The 14,118-nt window shown below is 37.0% G+C and overlaps 1 protein-coding gene across 1 annotated transcript; it reads left to right on the top strand.

Moving 5' to 3' along the window:
* The first annotated feature begins 5,904 nt into the window (after window positions 1-5,904).
* On the top strand, window positions 5,905-12,844 carry LOC132544335 (galactoside alpha-(1,2)-fucosyltransferase 2-like). Its single transcript, XM_060207918.1, has 3 exons — window positions 5,905-6,269; window positions 11,439-11,552; window positions 11,801-12,844. The coding sequence occupies exons 1-3, from the start codon at window positions 6,036-6,038 to the stop codon at window positions 12,512-12,514; spliced, it is 1,062 nt and encodes a 353-aa protein (XP_060063901.1). The 5' UTR covers window positions 5,905-6,035; the 3' UTR covers window positions 12,515-12,844.
* Window positions 12,845-14,118: the final 1,274 nt, after the last annotated feature.

The following is a 14,118-nucleotide window of genomic DNA, read 5'->3' as shown; positions in this document are numbered from 1 at the left end:
GTGTAATAGTGTACTTCAATTAGATTAAGTGTAATAGTGTACTTCAACTGGATTAAGTGTAATGGTGTAATTTAGATGGATTAGGTGTAATAGTGTACTTCATCTGGATAAAGTGTAATAGTGTACTTCAACTGGATTTAGTGTAATAGTGTACTTCAACTAGATTAAGTGTAATAGTGTACTTCAACTGGATTAAGTGTAATAGTGTACTTTATCTGGATTAGGTGTAATAGTGAACTATACTTAGATTAAGTGTAATAGTGTACTTCAACTAGATGAAGTGTAATGATGTAATTTAACTGGATTAGGTGTAATAGTGTACTTCATCTGGATAAAGTGTAATAGTGTACTTCAACTGGATTAAGTGTAATAGTGTACTTCAACTAGATTAAGTGTAATAGTGTACTTCAACTGGACTAAGTGTAATAGTGTACTTCAACTAGATTAAGTGTAATGGTGTAATTTAGCTGGATAAAGTGTAATGATGTAATTTAACCGGATTAGGTGTAATAGTGTACTTCAATTGGATTAAGTGTAATAGTGTACTTCAACTGGATTAAGTGTAATGGTGTAATTTAGCTGGATTAGGTGTAATAGTGTACTTCATCTGGATAAAGTGTAATAGTGTACTTCAACTGGATTAAGTGTAATATTGTACTTTACTTAGATAAAGTGTAATAGTGTACTTCAACTGGATTAAGTGTAATAGTGTACTTCATCTGGATTAGGTGTAATAGTGTACTTTAACTGGATTAAGTGTAATAGTGTACTTCATCTGGATTAAGTGTAATAGTGTACTTCAACTGGATTAAGTGTAATAGTGTATTTTATCTGGACTAAGTGTAATATTGTACTTTACTTAGATAAAGTGTAATAGTGTACTTCAACTAGATTAAGTGTAATAGTGTACTTTAACTGGATTAAGTGTAATAGTGTACTTCAACTAGATTAAGTGTAATAGTGTACTTCAACTGGATTAAATGTAATAGTGTACTTCAACTGGATTAAGTGTAATAGTGTATTTCAACTGGATTAAGTGTAATAGTGTACATCAACTAGATTAAGTGTAATGATGTAATTTAACTGGATTAAGTGTAATAGTGTACTTCATCTGGATTAAGTGTAATAGTGTACTTCAACTGGATTAAGTGTAATAGTGTACTTTAACTGGATTAAGTGTAATAGTGTAATTTAACTGGATTAAGTGTAATATTTAACTTTATCTGGACTAAGTGTAATAGTGTACTTTAACTGGATTAAGTTTAATAGTGTACTTTAACTGGATTAAGTGTAATAGTGTACTTTAACTGAATTAAGTGTAATAGTGTAATTTAACTGGATAAAGTGTAATAGTGTACTTCAACTGGATTAAGTGTAATAGTGTATTTCAACTGGATTAAGTGTAATAGTGTACATCAACTAGATTAAGTGTAATGATGTAATTTAACTGGATTAAGTGTAATAGTGTACTTCATCTGGATAAAGTGTAATAGTGTACTTCAACTGGATTTAGTGTAATAGTGTACTTCAATTGGATTAAGTGTAATAGTGTAATTTAACTGGATTAAGTGTAATATTGAACTTTATCAGGATTAAGTGTAATATTTAACTTTACTTAGATTAAGTGTAATATTGTACTTCAACTAGATGAACTGTAATGATGTAATTTAACTGGATTAAGTGTAATATTGAACTTTATCTGGACTAAGTGTAATAGTGTACTTTAACTGGATTAAGTGTAATAGTGTACTTTAACTGGATTAAGTGTAATAGTGTAATTTAACTGGATAAAGTGTAATAGTGTACTTCAACTGGATTAAGTGTAATAGTGTATTTCAACTGGATTAAGTGTAATAGTGTACATCAACTAGATTAAGTGTAATGATGTAATTTAACTGGATTAAGTGTAATAGTGTACTTCATCTGGATAAAGTGTAATAGTGTACTTCAACTGGATTTAGTGTAATAGTGTACTTCAATTGGATTAAGTGTAATAGTGTAATTTAACTGGATTAAGTGTAATATTGAACTTTATCAGGATTAAGTGTAATATTTAACTTTACTTAGATTAAGTGTAATATTGTACTTCAACTAGATGAACTGTAATGATGTAATTTAACTGGATTAGGTGTAATAGTGTACTTCATCTGGATAAAGTGTAATAGTGTACTTCATCTGGATAAAGTGTAATAGTGTACTTCAACTGGATTAAGTGTAATAGTGTACTTCAACTGGATTAAGTGTAATAGTGTATTTCAACTGGATTAAGTGTAATAGTGTACTTCAACTGGATTAAGTGTAATAGTGTACTTCAACTGGATTAAGTGTAATAGTGTACTTCAACTGGATTAAGTGTAATAGTGTACATCAACTAGATTAAGTGTAATGATGTAATTTAACTGGATTAAGTGTAATAGTGTACTTCATCTGGATAAAGTGTAATAGTGTACTTCAACTGGATTAAGTGTAATAGTGTACTTTAACTGGATTAAGTGTAATAGTGTAATTTAACTGGATTAAGTGTAATATTGAACTTTATCTGGATTAAGTGCAATAGTGTACTTTAACTGGATTAAGTGTAATAGTGTACTTTAACTGGATTTAGTGTAATAGTGTACTTCATCTGGATTAAGTGTAATAGTGTACTTCAACTGGATTAAGTGTAATAGTGTACTTCATCTGGATAAAGTGTAATAGTGTACTTCAACTGGATTAAGTGTAATAGTGTACTTTAACTGGATTAAGTGTAATAGTGTACTTTAACTGGATTAAGTGTAATAGTGTAATTCATCTGGATTAAGTGTAATAGTGTACTTTAACTGGATTAAGTGTAATAGTGTAATTTAAGTGGATTAATTGTAATAGTGTACTTTAACTGGATTAAGTGTAATAGTGTACTTCATCTGGATTAAGTGTAATAGTGTACTTCATCTGGATTAAGTGTGATAATGAATGATATTAGAATAGATATCGGTATAAATACTGATTAGTCTGCTGGTGATAAATTTGTGTTTAAGGTCTGTGATACCATCTCCTGAATCTATTGATATCATGGATTAACCTATTGCCATAAAAGACCTTACTCAAGCTATAAAAACAGCTCAATGCAGAAAATGCCGCGGACCAGACTTTGTAAGAAATGATTAAACTAAGACCATTACTATCTGAACTGTTTAATGTCTCGCTTATAAATGGCCACTACCAATCTAAGTGGAATAAATGCTAAACATGTATAAACATGGTGACTCCATAGCGCCAAATACAGGTCTATTTCAATCATGCATTGTCTAGGTAAACTCTTTCATTTATCAATAACAAACCTGTGGAGTTCATGTGAGATAAAATGCGCAACCTACATTTGGGTTCAGAATAAAAATAAACAGGGCAACAGGCAGTATATTATTGATTTTTTGTTTATTTATTTTTTTTTTACTTCAATAAAACATTTGACTCTGTGTGGAGAAATGTACTGTCACATGAACTTGTGGAGTATTGAGTGGTAGCAAAAAGCTATTTAATGTCTTCTAAAAATGTACAAAAAAAATCATTTCCAAACTTTACGTCTGACTAATTTGATTAACACAGGTGGATTAAACAGCCAAACACGCTTTACTCTACTCACCTCGATGATCTACCTGATCAGACTGAGCGTAGACCATTAAAATCAATAGACACTGAAGTTGGTTGTGTGAAGTATGCCCACGACTTACTAATATTGTCAAACATTACTGAGGGAGTCCCATACTCTCTGAACAAACATCATTACTACTGCGCAGAATGGTATTTGTCACTTTACCTCGATAAGAATAAATATATGATCTACCAGCTCTCTGTCATCTCGATATTCCAGGGGTTACGATCACTTTCGCTCTATGCACCTCTTGAATGTGTTATGGCAAAATTTAATGTTTAATGTGCGACACCTTGTGGACAAGAGGAAAATACTAGTTTGATCGGTTGAAGTAAAACAAACGAATCTCGAGGTCGCATAACGTATATTGCAATAGGTATAAATTTGGGTGTCGCCTGCATGTACCAGAGTGCAGAGAGTGAAAGTGATCGTAACCCCTGGGGTATCGCGGATGGCTCCAGGGGTGCAGAGAGTGAAAGTGATCGTAACCCCTGGAGTATCGAGGATGGCTCCAGGGGTGCAGAGAGTGAAAGTGATCGTAACTCCTGGAATATCGTGGATGGCTCCAGGGGTGCAGAGATTGAAAGTGATCGTAACCCCTGGAATAAAATCGTGGATGGCTCCAGGGGTGCAGAGAGTAAAATTGATCGTAACCCCCAGAGTATCGTGGATGGTTCGAGGGGTGCAGAATGTAAAATTTATCATAACCCCTAGAGTATCGTGGATGGCTGTCTATCCGTATCAATAATAGATGGAGATTCCATACCGATACCAGTCATATTAGTATCATTCGTGGATACAAATATCTAGGGAGTATCATAAACGACTTGGTAAATTACTACCATCTGTTAAAAATTTATCACACAAAGGGCTTCAAAAATTCCAATGAAAATATTCTCAACAGTTCGAAGCGTTCTCAGTCAAATTTGAATGGAAATCATTCAATTCACTGTTAGACGAAAGTCTTTCACCAAGTCTAGATTGTGTGAACATGACCTTGAAATAGCTAGTTGTAGATTTAAAGTCTTCCTCGAGTAAAAAAACTATGCACAACCTGTAATTCACTTTATGATGTATCAAATTTCCTTTTCCGTTGTTACACCAATAAATCAGGAAGGTCATTTTTTGTCTTCAAAAAGGGAATCACACAACTTTACTTCAAGTGATCACACCAACTATATGTTCTCATCATGTTTGTTTATAAAACAGTGTTTAGAAGTGAGGAAGACAGGCCTGCAGCCAGTTTCATTTAGTGCTTTGTAAACCTTGATATATCATTTCTATGTTGTTAATGTTAGCCATCAAGTTACACGTGTAATTACAATTGTGATGCATATAAATTACAATAAAAATATGAACAGATAGTTTAAGGGAAAAATAGAGGAATTTTTAACATGTTCTAACACATGCTATCGCCAAAAATTTAAAAACCTGGTGTGATGTAAGTTCTGACAACTATTTTAATTACTTAGAAATGAGTTTTAACATGTGTTCTATCATTTTTGAAATCCGAGAAATAGTTTCCTAACTAATGAAACGCTAATAATGCAAAATTTTAGATTTGAAATGCACAGCATGATTAAATAATAATTTGATCATTATAAAGTGTGTATAGGTTCTTAATTATTTCTTCAAATCTTAATTTATGTAGAAATATCATTATCATAGGTCAATTTTCATTTCAATAAACTTTGTAGAATTCTATATTTATACCTTATACAGAGAGCTCATATTAAAATGCAAGTTTATTCGATACGCTGAGCTTTACAGCTTATATATGTATATATATATAAGTACTTAAGACTATTTCCGCATTGTACTCTTACTCATATGACCGGTAACAATGGAGCGAGTATGTTAATTCTCCGCTAATCAACATTTTGATGTCCGGTGTGCAACACCAGACGGCCCTTAGTCAGGGCTGACTATATCAGTACCTTAACAGTACAATACAAAAGATCTGAAGCTTAAACATGTACATATGTGCCCGACTGTCCTTTTATACTGTAAAATTACCACGTGTGACCATTGTATATAGCTTCCGTTATTCTGGTAAGTCGATATCATGTTTGATCGCGCAGTGGTGTTTTTTATTAATGTCACCGAGTATGTGTAGTCTCTCATAGTACATACAATACTGGACTCCTATTTCTTTAACCTTTTGTATTACATTCAAAAGACTCGCGTGGTTACAGGTGAAATGTGTACACAACGTGAGGCCCCATTGACGGCTGAATATATTAATGGAACATTACTGTTTGATTCCGTTAGAGGCGACACGGTGGAAAATACCTGTACTCGTCACGTTGACGATAGTGTAATTCACGTCACACACTGTACAGGTTAGGTCCCATTGTGATAAATAATATCATCGATTTTATGGACGTTTGCATTTGGTTTGAACATGGCAGTGATCCATTGGTTTCCTTTTTGGAAACACGGGAAAGAAAATATGAAAGCGGCTAGAGTAGTGATATATTTCATTGTGGTCAGTATCATCATCCTCACGTGGAAGATGATTGGACAATCGACACCAGAGCCAAAACTCCTTACGTCATGTGAGGGAATCCAACAGCAACTCAACAGTCTGATGGCCAGTGTCGAGTTATCGGGGGGACTCGGCAACCTCATGTTTCAGGTAAACACGGGAGAGTGAGGGAAGGAGGGATATCATGTAAACACGTAAGGATGGTGGAGGGTAGATTATCTATTTAAACATGGAAGGGAGAGATTAACAATGTAGACACTGAAGGGAGATGAACGGAGGGGTTATATATGTGAACACGGGAGGGAGGTGGAGAGAGAGGTTATCTATGTAAACACGGAAGGGAGATAGGGGGGGGGGTGGGGGGTGGGAAGAGTTATCTATGTAAACACGAAAGGGAGGTGGAGGGAGGGGTTATCTATGTAAACACGGGAGGGAGGTGGAGGGAAGGGTTATCTATGTTAACACGAAAGGGAGGTGGAGGGAGGGGTTATCTATGTTAACACGGGAGGGAGGTGGAGAGAGAGGTTATCTATGTAAACACGGAAGGGAGGTGGAGGGAGAGGTTATCTATGTAAACACGGCAGGGAGGTGGAGGGAGGGGTTATCTATGTTAACACGGGAGGGAGGTGGAGGGAGATGTTATCTATATCAACACGAAAGGGAGGTGGAGGGAGGGGTTATCTATGTAAACACGAAAGGGAGGTGGAGGGAAAGGTTATTTATGTTAACACGAAAGGAGGTGGAGGGAAAGGTTATTTATGTTAACACGAAAGGAGGTGGAGGGAAAGGTTATTTATGTTAACACGAAAGGAGGTGGAGGGAAAGGTTATCTATGTTAACACGAAAGGGAGGTGGAGGGAAAGGTTATCTATGTTAACACGAAAGGGAGGTGGAGGGAGGGTTATCTATGTAAACACGGGAGGGAGGTGGAGCGAGGGGTTATCTATGTAAACACGAAAGGGAGGTGGAGGAAGGGGTTATCTATGTAAACACGAAAGGGAGGTGGAGCGAGGGGTTATCTATGTAAACACGGGAGGGAGGTGGAGGGAGGGGTTATCTATGTAAACACAGCAGGGAGGTGGAGGGAGATGTTATCTATGTTAACACGGGAGGGAGGTGGAGCGAGGGGTTATCTATGTAAACACGGGAGGGAGGTGGAGCGAGGGGTTATCTATGTAAACACGGGAGGGAGGTGGAGGGAGGGGTTATCTATGTTAACACGAAAAGGAGGTGGAGGGAGTGTTATCTATGTAAACACGGGAGGGAGGGGTTATATATGTAAACACAGGAGGGAGGTGGAGGGAAGGGTTATCTATGTAAACACGGGAGGGAGGTGGAGGGAGGGGTTATCTATGTTAACACGAAAAGGAGGTGGAGGGAAAGGTTATCTATGTTAACACGAAAGGAGGTGGAGGGAGATGTTATCTATGTTAACACGGGAGGGAGGGGTTATATATGTAAACACAGGAGGGAGGTGGAGGGAAGGGTTATCTATGTAAACACGGGAGGGAGGTGGAGGGAGATGTTATCTATGTTAACACGGGAGGGAGGTGGAGGGAGGGGTTATCTATGTAAACACGGGAGGGAGGTGGAGGGAGGGGTTATCTATGTAAACACGAAAGGGAGGTGGAGGGAAAGGTTATCTATGTTAACACGAAAGGGAGGTGGAGGGAGGGTTATCTATGTAAACACGGGAGGGAGGTGGAGCGAGGGGTTATCTATGTAAACACGGAGGTGGAGGGAGGTTATCTATGTTAGGGAGGTGGTTATCTATGTTAACACGAGGGAAAGGAGGTGGAGGGAGTGTTATCTATGTAAACACGGGAGGTGGAGGGAGTTATATATGTAAACACAGGAGGGAGGTGGAGGGAAGGGTTATCTATGTAAACACGGGAGGGAGGTGGAGGGAGGGGTTATCTATGTTAACACGAAAAGGGAGGTGGAGGGAGAGGTGTTATCTATGTAAACACGGAGGGAGGTGGAGGAGGGGTTATCTATGTAAACACGGGAGGGAGGTGGAGCGAGGGGTTATCTATGTAAACACGGGAGGGAGGGGTTATATATGTAAACACAGGAGGGAGGTGGAGGGAGATGTTATCTATGTTAACACGGGAGGGAGGTGGAGGGAGGGGTTATCTATGTAAACACGGCAGGGAGGTGGAGAGAGATGTTATCTATGTTAACACGGGAGGGAGGTGGAGGGAGATGTTATCTATGTAAACACGGAAGGGAGGTGGGGGGAGTGGTATCAGTGTGCGAATTGTCAAGAGGCGTAAGTAATCAGTGTACCAAATGTTTAGGGGAGTAAGGTATCAGTATATCACGTGTCTATTGTAGTATGATATCAGTATATCACGTGTCTATGGTAGTAAGGTATCAGTATATCACGTGTCTATGGGAGTAAGGTATCAGTGTACCAAGTGTTTAGGGGAGTAAGGTATCAGTATATCACTTGTCTATGGGAGTAAGGTATCAGTGTACCAAGTGTCAAAGGGGAGTAAGATATCAATATATCACGCGTCTATGGGAGTAAGGTATCAGTGTACCAAGTGTCAAAGGGGAGTAATGTATCAGTATATCACGTGTCTATCGGAGTAAGGTATCAGTATATCACGTGTCTATGGGAGTAAGGTACCAGTATATCACGTGTCTATGGGAGGAAGGTATCAGTGTACCAGTGTTTAGGGAAGTAAGGTATCAAAGTACCAAGTGTTTAGGGGAGTAAGGCACCAGTATATCACGTGTCAAGGGGAGTAAGGTATCAGTATATCAGGTGTCTATGGTAGTAAGGTATCGGTCTATTACGTGTCTATGGTAGTGAGGTATCAGTGTATCACGTGTCTATTGTAGTAAGGTATCAGTATATCACGTGTCTATTGTTGTAAGGTATCAGTGTACCAAGTGTTTAGGGGAGTAAGGTATCAGTATATCACGTGTCTATTGTAGTAAGGTATCAGTATATCACGTGTCTATGGCAGTAATGTATCAGTATATCACGTGTCTATGGTGGTGAGGTATCAGTATATCACGTGTCTATGGTAGTAAGGTATCAGTGTATCACGTGTCAAGTGAAGTAAGGTATCAGTCTATCACGTGTCTATGGTAGGGAGGTACCAGTATATCACGTGTCTATTGTAGTAAGGTATCAGTATATCACGTGTCTATTGTAGTAAGGTATCAGTATATCACGTTTCTATTGGAGTCAGGTATCAGTATATCACGTGTCTATTGTAATAAGGTATCAGTATATCACGTGTCTATTGTAGTAAGGTATCAGTATATCACGCGTCTATCGGAGTAAGATATCAGTATATCACGTGTCTATTGTAGTAAGGTATCAGTGTATCACGTGTCAAGTGGAGTAAGGTATCAGTTTATCACGTGTCACGTGGAGTAAGGTATCAGTGTGTATTATACCACATGTCTAGTGGAGTGAAGTATTATTGTACCACGTGTTAAGGGAAGTAGAGTATTACGACATCATTTATGTCCGTCGGAATGTTTAATATCCCAATCCAATGTTAATTCGACTTTCAGGTTAATTTTGTGTAATAAACTTATTGCGCAAGTATTATGCGGTGTCACAGAGATCGACCACGTGTCATCTGACATTGGTATCAGGGTTTTAAATGTTTAATGGTTCTGTATGTTAACCTACGCGAAGACCGACTTTATTGACTTAGTAAACAAGATTGGACAATACACTCTCTAAGCAGAAATATTGTACATGTTTAATGAAATCAAGATGCCTCAATTTTCACAACGTGTTTTTTTTTTTTTCATTTTATCCCGCACACTCATTTCAAAGAAATTTCCTTTTACAGGACTTTGAGAAATCGCATTTAGGATTTGAAATCTTCCCGGACATTTCCTCCACATATTTTCACCTCAGCTTACACCTGTATATAACACGACTACAATTTACCTTCTGTACATAACACGCCTACAATTTACCTCCTGTATATAACACGCCTACAGTTTACCTCCTGTACATAACAAGTCTACAATGTACCTCCTGTACATAACACACCTATATTTACCTCATGTATATAACGCGCCTACAATTTACCTCCTGTATATAACACGCCCACAACGTGCATGTAGCTCCTGTACATAACACGCCTACAATGTAGCTCCTGTACATAACACGCCTACAATTTACCTCCTGTATATAACACGCCTACAATTTACCTCCTGTACATAACACGCCTACAATTTACCTCCTGTACATAACACGCCTACAATTTACCTCCTGTACATAACACGTCTACAATTTACCTCCTGTACATAACACGTCTACAATTTACCTCCTGTATATAACACGCCTACAATTTACCTCCTGTATAAACACGCCTACAATTTACCTCCTGTACATAACACGCCTACAATTTACCTTTTGTATATAACACGACTACAATTTACCTCCTGTACATAACACACCTATATTTACCTCATGTATATAACACGCCTACAATTTACATCCTGTACATAACACACCTACAATGTGCATGTACCTCATTTACATAAAACGTCTACAATTTACCTTCTGTACATAACACGCCTACAATTTACCTCCTGTACATAACACGCCTACAATTTACCTCCTGTACATAACACGTCTACAATTTACCTCCTGTACATAACACGTCTACAATTTACCTCCTGTACATAACACGCCTACAATTTACATCCTGTACATAACACGCCTACAATGTGCATGTACCTCATTTACATAAAACGTCTACAATGTACCTTCTGTACATAACGCACATAACGTATAAATCTCACAAACACCTCCTGTACATAATACACGCACCTCCTGTACATAACATACACACCTCCTGTACATAACACACACACACCTCCTGTAGATAGCATACACACCTCCTGTACATAACACACACACACCTCCTGTACATAACACACACACCTCCTGTACATAACACACACACACCTCATGTACATAACACACACCTCCTGTACATAACACACACCTCCTGTACATAACACACACACCTCCTGTACATAACACACACACACCTCCTGTACATAACACACACCTCCTGTACATAACACACTCACCTCCTGTACATAACACACACACACCTCCTGTACATAACACACACCTCCTGTACATAACACACTCACCTCCTGTACATAACACACACACCTCCTGTACATAACACACACACACACACCTCATGTACATAACACACACCTCCTGTACATAACACACACATTCTGTACAAAACAAAACACCTGTAAACACGCACACGACGTCTAGTTCAGTTAATATCGGATTCATTGTTCATGTTTCAGTACTCTTTTCTGTACGTCACATGTAAGACCTATGGGTACCAGATGGTTCTCCCTAGCACCATAGAACTCGATAACCTGAAGGACACTTTTGGAATCAATGTTAGTGATTCTGAGGTAGGTAAACTCATGACTTCAATGTTAGTGGTTCTGAGGTAGGTAAACTCATTACCTCAATGTTGGTGGTTCTGATTTCTGAGGTAGGTTAACTCATTACCTCAATGTTAGTGGTTCTGAGGTAGGTAATCTCATTAATTCAACCGAAGTTATTGTATTATTAAATATGAAGGATGTTTACAATCAATATGCTATGTAATGTAGTCTGTAAGTCTTTAGCTGGAGCTTTTTTTTTTTAATTCATACAGAAAGAAGATTGGGACAAAAGCTTGACGGAAAAATGTTTCCAGGTCATTGAAGATGAATGGGATTGTGCTTATGATGCGAAGCTGGTTGAGAAATCCAGAAGGAATGTCCATTATAAAGGCTATTTTCAGTCTTGGAAATATCTCGTCAAATATGAAGATGATCTTCGGGAAATGTTCAGATTTCGTCCACATATCTTAAACTTGGCAGCTTCAATTCTACACAAGGCAATTTCTAGCAAAATAAATGTATTTAACAACACAGGGGTACAGCCGACATTAGTAGGGGTTCACGTGCGAAGAGGTGACGTATTAAATGATAAACTATTTGTTAAATACGGTTATAAAGTTGCTGATTATGCTTATTTGAAAAAGGCCATGGCTTACTTTCGGAACAAGTTTTCAAACGTTTTATTTATCGTGTGCAGTAACGATCTTAAATGGGTGAGAGCAGAGTTCGGAACGACCTCGGATGTTTTCATTACAAAAGGAAATACACCGGCGACCGACATGGCTCTTCTGTCAATGACAAACCACACGATAATGACGGTGGGCACATTCGGCTGGTGGATAAGTTTTCTCACAAATGGAGAGACAATCTACTACAAATACCCATTTGTACCCGGATCCCCACTAAGTAAGCAGTTCCGGGATAACACAGGTACCCACCTGTACCCACACTGGGTAGGAATGGAGGGGGACGAGACAATATCATGACGGAGCAAACAAAAGTATGTTTTAGTTGCGAAAACAGCACAAAACAATGCAGTTATATTTAACAAGTCATAAAGATACATACATGTTAAACAGTATGTAGACTTAACACATCCTTTCTTTTATTGTCATTATAACATATTATTTAACTCAATTTGTTAATTAAAAGGTGTACAGATGTGTTGAGGTCTTATTCAGGTGTACAAATGTGTCTAAATTTCAAGTAGGTGTACACATGTGACGAGATCTCTCTTAGGTGTGCAGATGTGTTGAGGGCTTATTCAGGTGTACAAATGTGTCTAAATTTCACGTAGGTGTAGATCTCACTAAGTGTTTAACGTGAATCTAGATTTGACTGAAGATTTAACGTGTATCTAGATCTCACTAAAGATTTAACGTGTATCTAGATCTCACTAAAGTTTTAACGTGTATCTAGGGGATCTCACTAAAGTTTTAACGTGTATCTTGATCTTATTAAAGTTTTAACGTGTATCTAGATCTCACTAAAGTTTTAATGTGTATCAATATCTCACTAAAGTTTTAATGTGTATCTAGATCTCACTAAAGTTTTAATGTGTATCAATATCTCACTAAAGTTTTAATGTGTATCTAGATCTCACTAAAGTTTTAACGTGTATCTAGATCTCACTAAAGTTTTAACGTGTATCTAGATCTCACTTAAGTTTTAACGTGTATCTAGATCTCAATAAAGTTATTACGTGTATCTAGGGGATCTCACTAAAGTTTTAATGTGTATCAATATCTCACTAAAGTTTTAACATGTATCTAGGGGATCTCACTAACTTGAAAATGAATGTAAAGGACTTTTCACTGACATGTAACAACGTGTCTTGGTGTAAAGATTTGTCATCACGGGTTCATGAATATGTTGAAATGAGTATAAGGAGACCTATTTGATGTGTAAAAATGTGTATTGGAGATTTCACTAATGTGTTAAAATGTGTACTCGGTGATTTCTCTTATGTGTAAACGTGTGTCGAAAATATTTCTGCTATGTGTATACATGTGTCTTGGAAACATCACTTAAGTGTACAATGATCAATATCTTACAGGGTTTGCGCAATGTTACTTCTTATTAAGACTTTTCACCATATGGCGAAAAGACCTATTGTTTTTGTGTGTTTCTTGTTTTGAATTAATCTGATTCTTTTTTGTGACCTTTTAATTTTTGACTAGAGAAAGAGATGATCATATTCTTCAAAGTTTAATACATGGCATGGATTGAAGGAGTCATTTTAACATTTTCAAGTAGGTCAAAAATCTCATATGGCTGCCATGACGTCATGACTTAAAAACATGAAAACAAGTTAAACTCGAAAACCATTGAATATAGATTTCATACAATTATATTATTTGAGGATAATTTTCATATTTCATATATATTCTCTTAGTACATGCTAAAGGTATGAAAAAAAGAAAAAATTAAAAAAAAAAAAAAAAAACAAAACAAAAAACAAAAACAAAAAAAACAAAAACAAAAAACAAAAACAAAAAATTACTGTTTCGTCAAAGATAAAATTTAAATGTTTTATTTTGTTTTAAAATTCTTCAAAAAGGCAACGCATGATGTCCTTCCGATGACAGTT

This window comes from Ylistrum balloti, unplaced genomic scaffold (genome assembly GCF_031769215.1).
Source record: "Ylistrum balloti isolate Yb309-2 unplaced genomic scaffold, AGI_CSIRO_Ybal_v1 Utg369790, whole genome shotgun sequence".
In the NCBI taxonomy this organism is placed as follows: Eukaryota; Metazoa; Mollusca; class Bivalvia; order Pectinida; family Pectinidae; genus Ylistrum; species Ylistrum balloti.
This window is presented reverse-complemented; position numbering and strand designations above follow the sequence as displayed.

What these genes read in the sequence shown, in the direction of transcription:
- LOC132544335 (XM_060207918.1), top strand. Translation starts at nt 6,036, where the DNA reads ATGGCAGTGATCCATTGGTTTCCTTTTTGGAAACACGGGAAAGAAAAT. An exon ending in TCGGCAACCTCATGTTTCAG is followed by an intron (nt 6,270 to 11,438) that starts GTAAACACGGGA and finishes TTCATGTTTCAG; the next exon opens with TACTCTTTTCTGTACGTCAC. An exon ending in TCAATGTTAGTGATTCTGAG is followed by an intron (nt 11,553 to 11,800) that starts GTAGGTAAACTC and finishes TAATTCATACAG; the next exon opens with AAAGAAGATTGGGACAAAAG.